The sequence below is a fragment of the Protomyctophum bolini genome (genome assembly GCF_963924005.1).
Source record: "Protomyctophum bolini genome assembly, chromosome: 9".
Lineage (NCBI taxonomy): Eukaryota > Metazoa > Chordata > Actinopteri > Myctophiformes > Myctophidae > Protomyctophum > Protomyctophum bolini.
In genome coordinates, this window is record NC_137870.1 from 29,379,179 (window position 1) to 29,399,146 (window position 19,968).

Consider the following 19,968-nt stretch of genomic DNA (forward strand, 5'->3'; position numbering starts at 1 on the left):
ACGTTGTATCTCTTCCTTAAATAAACTATTTTTTGGAGCTCAAGACCGGTGTGCGAACTTCATCTCCTCTCATCTGTGCATATTTTTGTTCAGCACCTGTAGAATTTTTGAGATGTGCCAACATGTGCCTATCTCTAATGATTTATATTACTTTAATAGAACATTACATATCACACATCTACTGTTGTCTCCTCCCAGCTATTCTCACTGTGTTAACACCTAGCATCCATATTCTGGGGGGAGCACTCTGTGAGCTTGTAGATCAGCTTTTTACTTTATTTGTTTATTTGGACGGCACATTGAATGCAACGTAATTACACCGTAAATACACCGGATTTAGTAAAGATTCTAGTTTACATCCGCAGTTCTCACACAAAACAAAAACAAAACAGGCAGACAGTGAAGCACATTACACTAGAAAACAAAGCATAAAAACATACATACAAGAACAATGTACAAAGATATAAAGTGCAGTGTTGTATAGGGCATAAAGTAACTTGTGCATAAAGTGCAGCATTGCTTTCAAGTAATACATGATACTGTGTGTGTGTGTGTGTGTGTGTGTGTGTGTGTGTGTGTGTGTGTGTGTGTGTGTGTGTGTGTGTGTGTGTGTGTGTGTGTGTGTGTGTGTGTGTGTGTGTGTGTGTGTGTGTGTGTGTGTGTGTGTGTGTGTGTGTGTGTGTGTGTGTGTGCAGCCACCACATCGTGTGACCCGTCCATTCAGTTCCGCTGTGTGTCATCTGGTTCGTGCATCCCTCTGGCCTTCAAATGTGATCACGAGGATGACTGTGGTGATGACAGTGATGAAGGACACTGTGGTAAGTCTTGACAGCAGACTGCTGTGATTACACAGTAGCCTAAATGCCTGCAATCACACAGCCATCAACATACAGTAGTCCAGACAGATCTGCAAGCTCAAAACGCGTTGTGAGACTGTAGATCGGCTGTGTTCTACAAAGAGTTATGGTTTAGAGAGGGGGACTTTGATCCACTAAGTATAGGATCAAGTGGTTAAAATACTGGTTCCTGACATCATGGCTGTTGCAAATTGTGAGGCCCAGTTTGGAATCCTGTTTAGACCCACTGGTTTCCAGTACATTAGTACAACATGTGGACCAGACAGTGGCCTTGTGACCAGACAGTGGCCTTGTGGTTAGAGTGTCTGCTCTGAAACTGGGAGTTCGGGGTTCGATCCCCGGCCGGGTCATACCAAAGACTGTAAAAATGGGACCCAATCTACTAATCAAATGATTCCCGAGCGCGGCACGGCTGCAGCTCACCGCTCCTTGGCTGCGGCTCACTGCTCCACAAGATGGGTCAAATGCAGAGAACAAATTTCACTGCGGTAATGCGTGTGACAAATCGTATGCCTTTGACTTTTGATGTTGTACTGGGTTCCAGTATATCCTTGTCCTTTTGTGTCAACGCTGACTGTGCTGCGTTTGTCTGTGTCAGAGTCTCACCAATGTGGCCCAGAGGAGTTCCTGTGTGAGCGTGGCGTGTGCATACGGGAGTCCTGGCGCTGTGATGGAGACAATGATTGCAGGGATTGGTCAGACGAAGCCAACTGTACAGGTGATAAACAGGAGTGTATATGAATATCTATTCAAAAAATTCAAAAAATAATAATGCCCTGACCTACCTGCTAATAAATACACTCCCCATCCTTAGTTGGCCAGCATACCTGTGAGTCCAGTAGCTTCCAGTGCCACACTGGCCACTGTATCCCCCAACGCTGGGTGTGTGATGGAGACGATGACTGTCAGGACGGTTCTGATGAAGACCCCAGACAATGTGGTAAGTTCACACGTTGAATGTGAGCCCAACTTCAGTCAAAAAGAAGAACAGTACAACAAAACTAGCCGGGTGCACGGCTCCAATAGTACATAGAAGGAGGATAATGCCAGCACTCACATTATGTCTTTCAACAGGCACTATACTTTTTAATTTAAGGAATGCAACAGGGCACACCAGAACACAAGTACTGGCATCATTATCAGTGAGCAGAAATCAATAATATGCAGACTTGGCAACCTGACTGTAGAAAGTACTACCTGTGAGTGGGGAGTGTTGGCTGATGAATGAATATCAACATCCTAATACATCCTGATACTGGGGGGTCAAATTATGACAGGCAATTCCTGCTCGCTGTAACTAAACAAATGGCAACTAAAAAACACGGCGAAGCAGCTTTCTGCTTCTACGGTCCGACGGCGTGGAACAAACTTCCACTGTACCTTCGACAGGCAACCTCTGTAGAATTCTTTTAAGCGCAGCTCAAGACCTACTTCTACACTATTATTATTATTTTAATGGTTTATGCCTTGCTTTTTCCCTCCATTGCTCTGTAAAGCAATTTGAGCTGCATTTCATGTCATGAAAGGTGCTATACAAATGTATTATTATTATTATTTTAAAGACACTCGTTCATACACGCACGCACTCACTCACTCACTCACTCATTCACTCACTCATTCACTCAAACAGGCAGAGAGAATAGGAAGGGCAATAACCTGCTTTTAAAAGATGACAGTTGTGTCTCCTGTACACAATACACTGGTGCATTGAAGTTGATCAGGTGAAAGTGACACATTATCATTAATATTATGATGCCCTGGTTGACCTATAGTGTTCATCTTACATTAAACATGTGTTGGTGAACCTATACCACTCAAAGTAATACCATTGTAATCACCATCTCCCACGTGGAAAATGTGTCCCATAATTGACTGTAACACTGCATTGTTGTTTGTTGCAGTTGGGGAGCGTTGCATGGGATTTCTCTGCCCCAACGGGACTTGTCTGCCGACCACCGCCCACTGCAACAGCATACAGGACTGCCCAGGGGGCGCTGATGAGCAGAATTGTGGTAATTGTTGAGGTCATCTGGATGTCCTGTTGTCGCATAGGGAAATCAGCATTAGAGATCATGATAATGAATGGTGAAAAAACATGGAGTACACACATACTGTATAAGCGTATGTTCAAAACGCACTTATATTACCTGGAACTTGTTTGCAATGCATGCAGTGTAGAAGACTCGAGAAGAGAATGTGTCTGTCTGTCTGTCTGTCTTAACACTTTTGAGATTTCCAAACCTGCGCATCATGTTTTTGGACAAGAATTTCTTGTCAAATAAAGGTGTGTTCACTGTGTTGTCCTCTAGATCCACTGTGCACACGCTACATGGAGTTTGTGTGTAAGAACCGTGCTCAGTGCTTGTTCCAGTCTCTGGTGTGCGATGGGACCAAGCACTGTGAGGATGGCTCCGATGAGGACCCCTCCTTCGCCGGCTGTGGTGAGCAGTCACACATTACATCACACAGAATGAACACGTTAACAATTCAGTTGCAAATATAGAGCATTATACCTGTACTGAGTAGCTCTCACAGCCAGAGGTTATTAACTTTAACCTTAACCCAATTCCAATTCTAAGTCAAACCTAAAACCTAAAACCTAATGTAAAGGTGTAATCATTATTTAATTACAAACGCACACACGCATGAAAACAATTTCTGCATATTTCTTGTAAAACGTGGACATGCTGTCTGTGTTCTCAGCCACGCCCTCAGAGTTTGGTAAAGTGTGTGATGCGTACACATTCCAATGTGCAAACGGCGTGTGTGTGAGTCTGGAGTGGAAGTGCGATGGCATGGACGACTGTGGCGACTACTCTGACGAAGCCAACTGTGGTAAGACCCTCCCACATCCTGGTCAAATGATTGCTTATGCAAAATGATACCCCTGTTTGTGTCCGATCCATTTGTCAAAGTGGCATGATAGATTGTCACCGTGTGTGTTTGTGTGTGCATGCTTTCCAGCCTCTCCCACTGAGGTTCCAGGTTGTTCCAGGTATTTCCAGTTTGAATGCAGAAATGGCCGTTGTGTTCCAACATGGTGGAAATGTGATGGAGAGAACGACTGTGGCGACTGGTCTGATGAAGCACAGTGCACAGGTAAACACACACACACACACACACACACTGACACGTGTGACATCTTGTGAGCTTGTAAAGTACCGGTAGCTATTTTCACTATTATTGTAATTTTTTGAGAATTCTTTGAATTTTTGCAATGCATTCATATTATTAACCCATTGATTTCCGGGAAAGCATCAGTCATTTTAGATTATATATATACTTATACATACACACACACATACTGTAGATATAGGTGAGACACAACGAGTATCCTTTGTGGGTTAAAATGAAAATGTACTTTTAGTTTTTTTACTCCAGTACTTTTTAACTTTAACGAATTTGTCAAGATAAACTTTCGCTTGTAGTCGAGTAATATTTGACTTGAAGTACTGGTGTTGAGCACTTTGTCCAGCGCTGGTCTTCCTCCATTCTGAAGCCGTGTTGTGACTCTTCCAGGAGGCGTCACCCCTCACACGGTGACCCCAGGCCCCTCCACCTGCGCTGCCAACCGCTTCCACTGTGGCTCTGGGGCCTGCATCATCAACACATGGGTGTGTGACGGCTACGCTGACTGCCCTGATGGCAGTGATGAACTGGGCTGTCCTACTGGTACGTTTCCTTCTCTTCTGTTCAGCTCAGTTCAAACTCAACAGTACAGTCACTTTACGCCAGTGCACAATTAACTACAAACATTTTTAATTGGGACCATGATGCAGTGTTGATTAGTTGATATATGCGGTAAAATGTATTGGGTGTCCCTCAAATTACATAATTAGTCGGGAACGATACAGATTGGGAATGCATCCCCCCCCATCTGTCTGTCTGTATGCCCATAAGGGTTGGGCATAATTTTGCGTATTTCTTGTAAGATACAGATGTGGTGAGGTCTGTAATTGATTTGTTATTTTATTTCCTTCCTCATCTATGACAGCGCACAATGGATCAGTGACCGTGGCCCCCGCACCCACCCACGCTGTGCCTCCACCTCCCTCCCCGGGTCACTGCGCCAGGGGACAGTTCTCATGCCGGCGCCCCCCACTCTGCATACCTGAGTGGCAGCGCTGTGACGGACACGCACACTGTCAGGATGGATCTGATGAGAGACACTGCCGTGAGTAGCACACACACACACACACACACAATCAGGATGGGTCTGACTGCTGAGAGTAACACACAAACACATGCTTTTAAACCTTTTCAAGTGTCAAATACAAAATGTAGAGAGGAAGAAATGTTTTTCTTCAGCTATTTAGACCTTTGCCTTCCTCCTGGCCCTCGTCACCGTGCACTCCAAATATTCTGAAACAAAAGAGCAGCCATGCATGTTTTATCTTGTTATGGTTCAGTTTGTCCTTGAAGCAGCTACAGTATAACCAGGATTTCTGCCCTGTGCTCTTGGCAGAACTACTATACCACTGACATCAGTGTTATTGTACTTCTCCCCATGATATCATGTACATACTGTAAAGCATAAACATCACCACCTAGAATATTGTCTCGACTCCTATTTTGCCTCATCAATTGCTGATGGATCCAGAATACCACGACACTGGGGATGAATTTAACTAGAGTTATTATAAATGTAGGTGGAATAAATCCGCCATTATTCATTTGTTGTTCAAAGCATGATCCTCTACAAAACAAATGACAAGCAACTCTAAAAGTTTGCTGCATTTAAAGGACAACTTTGTCAACAAAGGTTCATGTTTTAGGTTGTTATTAGAGAAAGTGTTTTTTTTTTTCCCATTTGCTGCTTTCTTTCATTTTAACGATTTTACCTATTTTTGACAGGGGGCCGGGGACATACATTCTGGATAAATATGCCTTTTTTATAAAACTTTACGGAGATTTCTTTATTACTGTAGTCCTACCTAAACTGTTGTTCTGTTGGCTGCAGCGACCCGCGGTCCACTGGCGTGTGTGAACGGGACGCGCTGTGCGGACGGAGAGGCATGTGTGTTAAACAGCGAGCGCTGCGATGGCTTCTTGGACTGTTCTGACCACAGCGACGAGGACAACTGCACCTGTAAGTCATTTTAAACCTGTGTGTGACATGTTGCGACTAAGGAGAGCTTGATTGATTCATTGAATTAGACCAGTGGTTTTCATATCAAGGCTCAATATTGTTGCAGATGTTTAACAATAATTTAACTCTTGAGAGTGTACCAGAGTGACCCATAAGGGTCCATTTGGTTTCATTTTATACTCTCAATAGTTCAAGATTTATAAGGGTCTATTTGGTAACCAACTCTCCATCATTTAGCTGGGGACCACCTGGAACCCCTCAAGGACCACTGGTGGTCCCCGGGCCACTGGTTGAAAACCACTGACTTAGACAGAAATGCAAACAGCATGGGTACAGTCATAGATTTGGGGTAAAATAATTAAATTGTTTCCATTGTTTGTGGTCCTTCATGGTAATAATAATAATAAATTGTGCAGTGGGTCTTTACTTTGTTTCTGAATAAAACAATTTGAGAATCACTGATCTTCACAGTTCACAGCACATGAGTGTTAGTAGTGTACATGGTATTGAAGCTCTGTTTTGAGAGCAGTGCAATACTGCCACCTGTTGGCTGCTATTGTGTTTGTCAGGTTGGTTTGTTCTGCAGAAATAAATAGCTGTAGCTCTAAATATGGACCAGGTTGCCCCAGAACTCATGTACGGTAGTGCTGTTGTTGAACTGTGGTGAACTACCCTCCTCTTGCTCATGGCATTAGCTTCTTGTACAAATAATGGGGCTATTTCTGAAGCCTGATTTATATTATGTTGCGTGCCAGTGTCCACGTCAAAAATAGCTGATCTACAAGCCTCTACTGCTGCTATTACAGGTGCGCAATGAAGTAAATCGCTGTGTTTACCCCCTCTCTCTCTCTCTCTCTCTCACACACACACACACACACACACACACACACACACACACACACACACACACACACACACACACACACACACACACACTCAAACTCACACTCAACATACGCAGCGGACAACCTGGCTTATAAGGTGCAGAACCTACAGTGGAAGGCAGACTTCTCTGGTACTGTCACCCTGACCTGGTCACGACCCAAGAACCTTCCACTGGACTCCTGCTACTTCCTCATCTACTACAGGTAGGTCGGCAGGCAGCGCATCCCGTCAACCTGTCCGTGATGTATACAGTATGTGCATGATGTGTGCTTGTGGTAGCAGAGACGTACAGCATGCTAACTGTAACTGTGTTCCAGGCTGGTGGGCTCCACGCAGTGGACCAGCATGGACACACACAGCAACAAGAGCAGCTACACCCTCACTGTCCTGCGACCAGACACCACCTACCAGGTGAAGGTTCTCACCCAGTGCCTCAGCAAGATCCATAAGACCAACGAAGTTCTGACTGTCAGGACACCAGAGGGACGTAAGTATAGCTGTTAAACACATCTTTGTAATAGTGCTGTAACGTACTATTTTTGTTAATACTGTAGCTAGTACTAACACAGTATTACTACTATTACTGCTGACATTACTGTTACTCATACTGTGTGTGTGTGTGTGTGTGTGTGTGTGTGTGTGTGTGTGTGTGTGTGTGTGTGTGTGTGTGTGTGTGTGTGTGTGTGTGTGTGTGTGTGCAGTACCAGACCCTCCGAGGAACCTGCAGTTGTCATGTGACAGTGGGAAGGAGGGGGCAGTGGAGGTTTCCTGGAGTGCGCCTGATAAATCTCACGGCCTCGTCAGAGAGTACATAGTAAGATCAACACAAACACGCAGTAGGGATGGGAAGATATACCATGTTCACAGCATACTTAATTATACGCACATTACTTTTGGGCCAAGCACCCATTGTCTAACATTTACAAAGGCAGCGCCTGCCCTCCAACTGCATTGTGAAGGCAACTTTATTAACTAATTTACTGCTGGAGTAAGTAAATAAATAATTCACAATTGTAAGAGTTTTTCCTTACAGTCACAGAATATTTATCTCCAGCACGACCAAGCGTTGCTAAACACAACAAAAATAATAAAATCATCGCGGTTCTCTAGTTATTGGCCGTTGGATAGAGCATGTCTCACCAAAATTGCAGTTCTTACATGATGTGAATAATAAAAAATGTCTATGGGATTTTGAACAGGGAAAACACAATGTGATCCAGGGCATGTTGGCTTGATGTCAGGACTTGAGTACTCCATTGTATAGCCATAGCCAAGAATACAAATGTATTGTGTGTGTGTGTGTGTGTGTGTGTGTGTGTGTGTGTGTGTCAGGTGGAGTACAGTGAGCGTGGTGGGGTTGAATGGACGTCACAAAGAAGTACCAGCTTCAACACTGAGATCAACAACCTGCAACCCAACACAATGTATCTATTCAGAGTAAGTACACACACACACACACACACACACAGCACTTGTCGCTTCATGTGGCTGCTAAGTCTATGGACTTTTGATGTTCGCTAACATGCTTTAAGCAGTGATGTCATATGGCAGCCACAGTGGGTGCCCGTCACTTTACATTTTAGATTTTTATAAATTAAACAATGGAATGCGAATTTATAAATGGCTTGTTTTTCTCTGCTGTACTGAAAATGTATTGAATCTTGACCCAAAACCACAATTTGTATGAAACATTACACCGACAGCACACACATACACACACAACACGCATAAAGGAAACCCTGGTTAGAATACAAAGGCTGGTTTGTACTTCACAATATGACAAAAAGTAGATCTGACAGCTCACAACAGTTCACATTGATACGTGTTGTGAGCCTATTTTCACCAGATCACAGACCTGAAAACACCTCATTCTTAGTGCCGTCATATTAAAGTCAACTCCAACGGTCTCTCAGATTTGTGACTGAAATATCCCTCTTCATCTCATACAGTTCTCGCTCTTCTGTTCTGATACTTTCTGTGAATTATTTTCTTTGTGACAGTGATCCAACCTGATCCCTGTAGGCATCATGGTTGACAATCCGACCTATCACTGTGATCTGTAATTAAGTATCTGTAATTAAGTATCACATGTACAATGTGTTAACTGCATGGTATGGTAACAATGTGTGTGATCGGTTAATTGACAGGTTGCTGCTGTGACCAGTCGCGGTGAGGGCAACTGGACTGAAGTTAAATCCATCACTCCCAAGAAAGGTGAGAGGCACCAGTGTGTGTACATCACCCATTATTTATTTAGTGAACGTTGAATATCTCTGACCTACCTTCTCTCTCTCTCTCTGTTTTCTCCAGCTCTCCCTCCCCCGTCCGTCATTGTGGACAGTGTCACCAATGACTCCATGAGCCTCTCCTTCAGCTTCAACTCCCAGTATGAGGTCAGACACTGATCCTGAGTCTGTTGGTCCGTTCATCCACACTCATCCATTCATTAATTCATAACTCTATGCTGGGCTAAGTGCACTATTTAATGTTCCTGTTCTACCCTGGATTTCAACCTGAGTCTCAGTACCAAAGTATTGCATTTTTTACCATTGTGCTAATAGAGCCTCCCTACTGTACTTGCTCTGGGGACAATTGGAATTTTGACCTTCAGGTCACAAATCGTGTCAAACCAGAAACGGGATTGTGTACAACTGTCTGTTGGTTCAGGTGAAGCAGTATGTGGTGGTTTTGTCCTGGCTTTTCGACACCCACGCCAAGGAGAGCCGGAACTACACCGTCAGAGACAAGATCCTTAAAGGTGAGCTTTAATGTGGAACAGAAGGACATTGTAACATGCAGGAAGGACAGTTTAACATGCAGGAAGGAGAAATTGATGACATGACATGATATATGATGTGACGTGTGCACCTATAGCTTCCAGTCTAACAGCTGGGACAGACTATGAGGTGGCGGTGTGGGCCCACACCAGTGTGGGCGACAGTCCCACTGCCCTGTCCGTGGAGCAGACCTTGGGAACCCAGCCTGAACGCCCCCTCCTGAAAGCCCGAGCTGTCAACCAGACCATCGTCGACTGCAGCTGGACCACAAAGGGCATCCCCGCACAGGTAATCCCCCCCCCCCCACACCACATACTACAACCATACTGTCACAAGGCTATAGTAAAGATTTGTTGACAAGAACATTTATTTTGGCTTTCACTGGAGGCTACTTAAGTCAAAATTAACATAATTTCTAACCAGAAATAAAGATATCATGACAGGACTTCCTGCTCATGAGCAAGGAAGCTTTGAGAAGGAAAGGACATGGTCACGTGACTGGGCTGCGCCATGACGGATGCTGTCATGGGAGCAAACCTACACCCGGAAGTTTGGCAGAATGCATTGGAGTCGATGAGAGCTCAGTGACCAGCTCATGAACAAACACTATTTCTGGATGACTGAGACCTTCTGTAAAGTAATCGCTTCTGGAAAACAACAGAAGACATGTAACACATTATTGTCTGCTGTGTGTGTGTGTGTGTGCGTGTGTGTGTGTGTGCGCGCGCGCAGGTGTATGGTGTGTTTTATGCCACCTCTTTCCTGGACCTGTACCGCAGTCCCCACCGTATCAACAGCAGCAGCCTGAGTGTCATGGTGACGGTGGAGAGCGATGAGCAGTATCTCTTCCTGGTAACCCTCCTTTCATTCACAATAAACGACACTCAATTCAATTTTCAATTCAAAAGGCTTTATTGTCATGAGAAAACATACGTTTACATTGCCAAAGCACAATACAATCAAAACAAAAATTATGTACATTTGAGTCAGAAGGCAGAATCAATTTCTATGTACCAAGATCACTGATGCAGATATGGTAGTTTTTTGTCATTAGTCATGTTTTCAAAATATCCGTGGGTGATTGTAATCTGTGCGAAGCATGTGTCTCTGATGTCTTGGTACAATGGACAGATGGTTAGGAAGTGTAGCTCGGTTTTCACTTCATTGTGTATGCAGTGGGTGCATAGTCTGTCTTCTCTCGGGATACAGGTCTGTCTATGACACTCACTGCCTTCATGTCCACACAAATCCTGTTGGCACTGTGTGGGTGAACATGTTTCCAGTACATGTGCTGCATTAAGGCACTGTTGCCATGTTTACCTAAATTCAATGACTGGGCTAATCATGTGTATATCTTTTGGTTGGCCTTTCCTTCTACAGTGTACTCCTTGTGTTCCGCGCATGCGCACTGCCGTTCACTTCCTTGTTTAATGGCTCGTAACGTAACTCTAAATCTAGCTCTAGCTCTCCGTGGTTTTGACCAAAAGCTCAATGTTCTGTCTTCATTCCTTACTTCAGGAAGCATCTCGTTTGGAATGTAAAATCTGCCATATCTGCTGGCACTCCCCCCGGCCAAAGTTGTGTTTTAACTGTAAAATCCACTCCAGTGAGCCATGGCAGTTGTTCTTTTCTGTTCTGAGGCCTTTTCAGCTGCAATGACAAAAATAAATCACAGAAAATCCACTGAATGTTCTGTTTTTTGGGGGTGCCATTTAGGTCAGAACTAAAAAGAAAAGACAATAGAAATGTGATGTCATGAAAGGAAAGGAAATAAAACGGGAAAGGAATAAAACAGATCATGAAGTTTAAATATAACAAAACAAAATATAATACTGATTTGCCCCCTGGCAAGTAGCCAAATAGCCTGTATCCTATTGATATGATGTGTGTGTGTGTGTGTGTGTGTAGGTGCGTGCCATCTCACCGTATCTGGGTCCTCCATCTGACTATGCCGTGGTGAAGATGATTCCCAATGAGAGGCTGCCGCCCCGAAACCTCCACCGTGTTCATGTGGATAAAACTCAGGCCTTGTTGAAATGGCAACCGCCTTATGACGCCCCAACCTCTGATCTGGTAACAGCTCTCACACATGAGATCAGACCCATTTTATCCCTACGTTTTTATGTTTTATATCCATTCCATCCGGGAAAGCACCTGTCTCATTTTAGATTTGATCTATGTACTCGTTGCTGTCTAGAGGAAACCCCCTTTTTTTCCGATGCTATTGAACACCCTTTACGTCTGTGTGTTGGCTAAATAAATATTGAACCAATGGAAATTGGAAAGTATTAAAAAGCGTTTTGGCGACAACCTTCTAACTCCATTGGATCCTCAAACTATCTGCCAAACCAGCTAACTCCACCCGTTTAGCCATCTCTTTTCCATAAATCAGTGTTATTGAACACACTTGTGTTCTGTGTGTTGGTTAAAATATTGAACCAATGAAAAGTATTAAAAAGCACCTCAACAAAATCCTCCTAATTCCACTCGAGCTGGATGTTTTTTCATTTCCAGAAAAAATTACATTTTGGAGTCGGGTGGTTTCTTCCAGGCAGCAGAGATATAGCATTTTTAGAATGGGCCTCAGGTTTAAATGGGTTACGCATGGGATAGGATATAGATTGATAATAATTAGAAGAAGAAACTCGGCAGAGGTCAATTCAATTTAGCCTCTGCATCTTTTTTCCGATACTTACTTGAAACAATATAAACAGTGAATGACTGCGCAGAGTAGTATAAATGGAACAAAGTTGTCTGTGTGTGTGTGTGTGTGTGTGTGTGTGTGTGTGTGTCTGTACACCTGTCTCTGTCTCCCCATAGCTCTGCATTATAAATCACATTCATAGGAAACCTTTTAAGATGTTTTATATTGGATGAAAAGGGAGAGGAAATATAGAGACATCATATTATTTATTGATTGATTGATTGATCATATATGTCATAGTCTGGCCACAATGTTTCAACATGTGCACAATCACAGGAGATCACATATTTCACCCGTACAATAACCTGGGCCATGCTGGGTGGTGCACCCTAATTCAAAGAATGTGTGCTCAAAAAAACACACTGAACGTTTTGTTTTGTATTTTCAGACATATGCCATCCATGTGAGGGATGTGATCCGCAAGTCTGAGCTGGACTACAAGCTGAGCACCCCAAACAACACGGTGGAGTATCTGCTGAAAGGCCTGGAGCCTGGAGGTCTGTACAGCGTCTCCGTCCGCCTGCGCAACATGAGCAAGGACGCCAGCTTCACCCTGAGTACAGGTGAGACCACCCTGAAGATGGAAGGTCCATTCAGCTTCTCTAATGTGAAACATCATCATTGGCATATAAATGTGTGTGGTGAAACATCGGTGGCGTAACCGAAGTTCTTCCGCTCTCTCCCCAGTCCCACTGCCTGCTCCTGAAGCTCTGAAGATCTTGACAGAGAAAGACCACGTGTTCCTGTTCTGGAAGAGTCTGGCCGTCAAAGATAAAGGCTTCAATGAGAGCCGGGTGAGAGAGTAGCTACTGAACAACAACCATAGGGGACCGCCGACCGGACAATGGCCACCTGTAGGCCTCTTTAGCCACTGGTTCACAAAGTGGGATCTGGGAACCCCCAAGGTGGTGCTTCAAAACGCCACTGAGCAACTTCCATTGAAATGAATAGCGGGGGGGGGGGGGGGGGGGGGGAACGCTGTCGTTCTGGTCCTCCCTCTATCCTTTATAACTCTATGCGCCCAGGATTACAGCTTAGGCATTGGCACTGGGTGAAAAATGGCTTTACAAAATCGTGGGTTAAAAAATGTAGAAAGAAAATGTAAAGGAAAAAGTCTTTCTATGAAAACGTGCATTTCCCGTCAGTTAGTCACCCCATGCCTCCATATACTGTATGGTCATGCCTCGTGACATCACGTAACAATACATGCCATCATCAGGGATCTCCATATATGGGCATATATGTAATCGCGACGTAGACAACATTGCCAGGGGCCCTTCCCTATATGGGAATGTCAAGGAAAAAAGGTGGCATTCCCAGCCGATGCCCGCCCCTAATACAATACTTGTTATGCTCATATATGGAGATCCCTGATGTCATCAATATGGGAATGTCAATATATGACCATATTGTGACAGTCTCATGATAACCAGTGTGGTTGCCGCAACACAACTCACACTTGCAAATGAACCAAGTTGGTACAACACATGGATCTCCATACGTGGAGCTGACTATCATCACCTGGATCTCCATATATGAAGATCACGACACTGACCTCATCAGACAAACCCTGGTTAGCCATACATGGTTTGAAATACTAGATCTGCATATATGGAGCCAGCAACTCTACATCTGACCTCACTGACACCAGATTAATAGTTTAACTCCTGCTTCTCAACTGTGCTGTATTAAGAAGCTCTGTTGTTTCAGCGTGACCTCGCTCTCAGGGCGTCTTACTGGTATTATAATATGATGTTCATTTTCATTACATTTACAGTGACATTCTCTTCAACAGCTTACATGTAAACTGCCAGTCTAGACATTTCTTTCATTCATCCGTGATTAACGTGTGTGTGTGTGTGTGTGTGTGTGTGTGTGTGTGTGTGTGTGTGTGTGCAGGGCTATGAGGTGCACGTCCACGACAGTGTGACCAACCAGTCGTCGTTCCTCGGCAACACCACAGAGACTTACTTCCGCATCAACAGCCTTCTGGTGGGACACAATTACACGTTCTCTGTGCAGGCCCGCTGCCTGCTGAATGGACAGCTCTGTGGAGAGCCCGCCCTCCTGCTGTACGACCAGCTGGGAACAGGTAATGGCACTGGAGCTTTTCCTGGCTTGGCCAGATGAGTCTGGCCGAGCCAGGGAACTAGAGCCACTCTATCCACTATATTGAGTCATTAAGATCTGGAAAGCATCTGTGTCACCTTAGCTTTTAGACCACTTTAACCATTATTTTAAACTTTAGCCATTGAAAAATAGCAGATATACAAGCTGCAAGCTTGTTTTTTAATCGTGAAAACGTGAGCAAATATTTGAATATATATTCTTTCACAACAAACGTTTTGAACTCATATCTGTGCTTCTGGGGGGGCCCTGGAACAACATATTGTAAGATGGGGTCCTAGTTTGATATAGAAACACAGGTTTTTCTGAAAACTGTCATGATTTAGAAGATTTAGAAGACATTTGTAGAATCTGATCTCGGGTCTCAATGGGCAAAGAAACATAAGACCTACAAGCTCACAAGACGTGATGTTGCAGCGCTTTGTGAGCTTGTAGATTGGCTGTTCAGCGAAGAGATTTAACTCCGGTCAGTGAAGTATATAGCCTTTAACCGCTTGAACCCCAGTCAATCATATTCTGGGGGGAACATTCGCCAAAAATAGCAGATCTATTTCTCGTGACGAGATTTGACCGAAAAAGAAAAGCGGTCCAAGTACAGTTACAACTCAGGACTCAAGACTAGAGGGTTTAAGTGGTTAACTCTTCTTGTTCCAGGGGCCAGTGATGCATCCCGCAGTGAAGGCCAGTCAGGGGACATGGCAGCTGTGGTGGTTCCTGTTCTGTTCCTCCTGTTGCTGGGTGTGTGCGGTGGCATGGGGGCACTCTACATACGACACAGACGCCTACAGAACAACTTCACTGCCTTCGCCAACTCCCACTACAACTCCCGCCTGGGCTCTGCTATTTTCTCCTCTGGAGATGAGCTGGGTGAGACATCAGTTTCAGAAACATTGACATTTCCACTGACTTACTAGCTTTGTAGTATGTATAATTCTAAACCATCGAGAGATGAGACATTGTAATCTACATGTGTAGCACGGTCAAATTGGCACTCTCAATTGGAATCTTTATGTACAGTATATAATCATAACCTATTTTATTTATTTTGACCAGTATGACAAGTTGACAACCAGTATATTACATAATGTATAGTTTGATCATGCAAAGAGTGGTTCTCAAAGTGGGGTCCCGGGACCCCCAGGGGTCCTTGAGGTAGTTCCAGGGAGTACCCAGCTAAATTATTGGTAGTTAGGAGGTGCCAAATGGACCCTTAGAGCTCTGTAACTCTGAAAGTGTGCAAATGGAACAAAATGGACCCTTACAGGTTTATTTGGTTCCATTTGCCATTTACTCTGAGTGAGCACACAGAGGATTTTACAGTGTAGATTAAGGTCCCAGAGATTTAAAATAAAATGTGTGAAATGTGGCACTGGCGTCTTTGTGCTAATGTACCGTACGTAGATCAGACTGGGGATCCTTGAAATTTAAAAAGATTTGAGAACCACAGCCTTACAACATGCGACGACACCTAAAACCTTTTTATTTTAATTGAATCCCTTTGTGATCTTTATCTCCAGATAATGATGATGAAGACGCGCCTATGATCAGTGGCTTTTCAGACGATGTTCCCATGGTGATTGCATAACGAGACCCCCCCCCCCCCTCTCTACTGACGACACGGTAGGACGAGGGACACGACCACTGTTTGTCCCAACTGTCCCAACTCTGAAGAAAGGAAACCAACAAGAGCAGCAGGGGGAGAAAAACTAACGAAAGAGATATTTTTCAAATATACAATGCACTTTTTTGGATGCGCAATAACTTATTTTTTTATGATATAATATATATGTGGTGAAAAAGGACTGGGGCAAAATAGCTAAAATGAGGCAGACGCTGAAGCCAAACTGTGAAGGATATGAGTTTGTGGAGATTGCCAGGAATAGAAAGACTGTTTGTAATGCAAACTCACTGTTCATAGTAGTTGAGTAGTTCATAGTTTGTTGCTTAAAGCCAAAATTAGCATCCAGCAACTGGAACATAGAATGCAAAAAAAATAGAAAATAAAGACACACACATTAAATGGTACACATATAGATGTATAATGTACTATACACCATAGGTACGTTAGAAGATATTGGACCAATACATGGTAAATACATTGCTATAGTACACACTGTTTGCAAGACTTAGGGAAATGTTGCAACATTGTTTACAAACTGTAGTAGAATATGAATTTATTTGTCTGTTCAAATGATCCCACTGTCTATGAGCTGTAATCACAGTGACGGTCGAGAAACCCACCCACAATTAGAATTGGATCGTTGACACCATGAAGTGTCTCCATGTTTGTAAACCACCAGTGCGGAGCTACATATATATATCATCCATGTGTACCATGCTAACACTTATAAACTCTCTGTAGGAATGTTCAAGTTGATGGAAGAAAACTCCTCATATCATTTCTATCGATATGCGGGACAGCTGGTTATGTAAATATTGGATTCGATCGTATCCTGGTACTTGTAATGCTACACGATGTCTTTCTGTGTGTTTTGGCTTTTCGTTGGTCGGGACCACCGAACACTATTGTCCAACCCTGCTTCACCATAGTTGTAGTTCTGGAGTGTTTAAGGAAGTGTGTATGGGCTTCTCAGGGAACTGTGTGTAACTGGCCACTGTCACCAGAGATTAGACCAGTGTTTCCTAGCCTGGTTTCACACTGGGACCCACGTTTGTTTTTGCACTGACTTTGAAGTCAGACACCATTGTATGAAATATTCTCTGCTGAAGTCATTCTTTTTTTTTTCACCCTGTCAGAAGATGACCATGACCCCCTGATGGGTCCTAGCCTACACGTTAAGAAACACTGGCTTAGACATGAGTTACTCTTGTATTGGTGCACAGCCTCTGCACAGATCCTGGGGCAGCTTTACATGTGGTGGCTCATAAACGGGAGCATTTGAATGGCATTAACTCATTTATATTTAGCTTTGTGGGCTTACTGATAGCGAAGATTAGCTCCCAAAGATGGTGAGCAGTGTAAATGAGAAGATATTTCTCCAATATATTTGACAGCAGTACGATTCAATAGGATGAAGAATATAAACTTTGATCCCCACCCCTCACAGTTTGTACCCCCTTACTATTACTGTACATGATGGTAAATGTGCCAAGATTAAGAGACGTTTTGGAAAGAAAAGGATCTTTTCTTCTGATCTTTCCACCTCTCATCCCCACTGTGTTGTCCACCAGCTGAAATATGTATATTTTGTCTTTTATTTGGGGCCGTTTGACTCAATGAGGCAATCTGCTTTGCATTGAAATCTATTTTTTTGTCTTGTTTGTAAAGATGTATTCATGATTGTATTTTATACGAATGATTTTAGGGCATTGTCTGATGCAACGTGAACATTGGTGTCAATAGTACCCTCCCTCACACGCACATACTGTATGCGTCACGTGCACACACATACACAAATTTTGCACCAGCAGCTTTGTAAAGCACCCATTCATCCTCAGCATGGTACTCAGATACTGTGTTTAATGGTATATGCAGACTAGCTTATACATTTAGAACTAAGCTGGTATCCAGTCACATTCTCTAACCAAGAATGACAGGAGAAACCAGCATATTATCACTGTTTCTGATCCCTTTATAAACCCTGGAAATCTGAAGTTGTACACCAACAGAAGCAAGCGTTGTAAAAATGATATTCAACATTTTAAACATACTGTATTCAAACAGGTATCTGTTCAATGGGGAGCCTGGTGACTCAGACCATGTTCCTTGTTAGTGGGAGGACCCAGGTTTGAATCTGACTCCCGTCGTTTCTTGCATGTCTGTCCTCCCTCTGCTCCTGCCTCTTTCTACAGTCTGAAAAGAAAGCAGAAATACAGTAAATATCCCCCTGAAATAATTTGCATCTGTAGTTTGCAGTGTGTAACTTTATTATGCTTAATGGTTGGCGTACATTTTCAAATGTGGTGTGAGAGAACAGAACAGCGGGAAAGATTAGGGCCACTTCCACTCTTATTAAATATGAGTCCATATTTTGAGTTGAATCTCGTCTAGATTTCCATTCTCCTGCTACTTCATCGGTACTTCAGACCTGTTCAGGAGATACTCAGCTGTGCCACATGGTAAACCGTGCAGTCCTATTCTGTTTCCGAGGGCCTTAAACCAGTGCATCAATGCTGTTGTACTCTGTGTACACTGTGTACATTCTGTGTTGTACTTTCTTTCTGTTACAGGTGTTTGTTTTGCCACATATTGCCTTATTAGAACACATTTGGTTTGTATGTACTGTAACTTGTGTAAGATAAAAACAAGTGCATGTATACACACATGCTTTTTGGATCTATGTAAACGGAAGGCTTTGGAAACTGAGAGGTACTGAGAGGAATCATGGACAGTAGAATTTGTTTTTTTTAACTGTCATTTTAACTGTTGGAGCAGGCACATATACTGTATGTAAGCCAGCCACTTACTGTCCTTGTCGCCAGTTTTTATACGTGTATAACGCATGATTATCAGTTATTACGTGACCATTTCTTTGCCCCTGTCGTCCAAAATGTCAACTCTTTACTTTCTGTAAAATATGCTTCAAAATGTTCTTTTGCACAGAAAATTATAATGACATGATGACCATATCTGAAGGAGTTGATATCTTGCTTGCTTTTACTGGAGGGCTGAGAGGAAGTGAGATGTTATGAGGTGTTTTAAAAACCACTTGTACTGAAATAAACTTGCTGAAAACGTTTGACCATCTTCCCTTCAAGTGTGTTTTTCCACTCTTTTGTGTAATTTTTCCATGTAAATGGTGCATTTATATAGTGCCTTTTTATGGCGCTTTACATAGATTGTGCATTACATTCACCCACACACTGATGGCGGAGGAAAGTCAGGAAACCATGCCAATATTGATGACGTCAGGGATCTCCATATATGTGCTTAATATCCATCCCTGATGTCACGTGATGTCAGATATTGTCAAAGGCAGATCTCGAGAAGAATGGCACGTTCTAGTCAACTTTCATTCAATACTGAAAAGGCTGGATCATTCCACAACTGTGAGAAGCTCATTTTAGGTTGCACATGTACAGGACAGCCCTCTTCAGCAGCCTTTATTCAGACAACTGGCCTACAGCGCTTTAAATATCCCTGTGATTTATGAGACCAACAGGGCAGGCCCCTGTAGAAGCCATGATGAACGAACAGCAGGGCCCCAGCCTCTCTAAAAACCCAAGTAATTATCGGAGAGCAGTGAATCTCTGCAATCTAATAGTGCTCTCAGTGTTCTTTTCAAGCTTTTAAACTAATTTGTGATTGATCGCTAATTATCGGTGACAGGGCCTCTAGAGACAGCTGTACACTTTCCTCCTCAAACATCCACCCTCGTCCTTTAAACAATTCAAGGCAGCGATAACTTTCACAAACAGTCGACTATGCTCGTTGTTTGGACTAAGTCAATAGTCCTCAAGACGTTTGAATAATCATTGTGCCCTTTTTTCCCAATAAAGGATGCTGCTGCACAACAATAAAGCACCGGAAACCCAATATTATGCTGCATGGGGGAATGATCAAATCAT

General features: G+C 43.3%; 1 protein-coding gene across 1 annotated transcript in view; it reads left to right on the top strand.

Annotated features, from left to right (window-relative positions):
- The window catches only part of sorl1 (sortilin-related receptor, L(DLR class) A repeats containing), a 75,244-nt gene extending 56,105 nt beyond the window's left edge, over window positions 1-19,139 (top strand). Inside the window, exons 24-48 of the mRNA XM_080771410.1 lie at window positions 696-818; window positions 1,456-1,575; window positions 1,672-1,797; window positions 2,759-2,869; window positions 3,167-3,298; window positions 3,561-3,692; window positions 3,822-3,956; window positions 4,377-4,529; window positions 4,852-5,031; window positions 5,818-5,946; window positions 6,908-7,034; window positions 7,149-7,318; window positions 7,533-7,645; window positions 8,164-8,268; window positions 8,979-9,045; window positions 9,142-9,224; window positions 9,499-9,589; window positions 9,706-9,896; window positions 10,341-10,460; window positions 11,517-11,681; window positions 12,701-12,875; window positions 13,000-13,106; window positions 14,212-14,404; window positions 15,094-15,306; window positions 15,957-19,139. Coding sequence (XP_080627536.1) covers window positions 696-818; window positions 1,456-1,575; window positions 1,672-1,797; window positions 2,759-2,869; window positions 3,167-3,298; window positions 3,561-3,692; window positions 3,822-3,956; window positions 4,377-4,529; window positions 4,852-5,031; window positions 5,818-5,946; window positions 6,908-7,034; window positions 7,149-7,318; window positions 7,533-7,645; window positions 8,164-8,268; window positions 8,979-9,045; window positions 9,142-9,224; window positions 9,499-9,589; window positions 9,706-9,896; window positions 10,341-10,460; window positions 11,517-11,681; window positions 12,701-12,875; window positions 13,000-13,106; window positions 14,212-14,404; window positions 15,094-15,306; window positions 15,957-16,024 — 3,329 coding nt within the window. The 3' untranslated portion in view covers window positions 16,025-19,139. The remainder of the gene's footprint in view (window positions 1-695; window positions 819-1,455; window positions 1,576-1,671; window positions 1,798-2,758; window positions 2,870-3,166; window positions 3,299-3,560; window positions 3,693-3,821; window positions 3,957-4,376; window positions 4,530-4,851; window positions 5,032-5,817; window positions 5,947-6,907; window positions 7,035-7,148; window positions 7,319-7,532; window positions 7,646-8,163; window positions 8,269-8,978; window positions 9,046-9,141; window positions 9,225-9,498; window positions 9,590-9,705; window positions 9,897-10,340; window positions 10,461-11,516; window positions 11,682-12,700; window positions 12,876-12,999; window positions 13,107-14,211; window positions 14,405-15,093; window positions 15,307-15,956) is intronic.
- The last annotated feature ends 829 nt before the right edge of the window (window positions 19,140-19,968 follow it).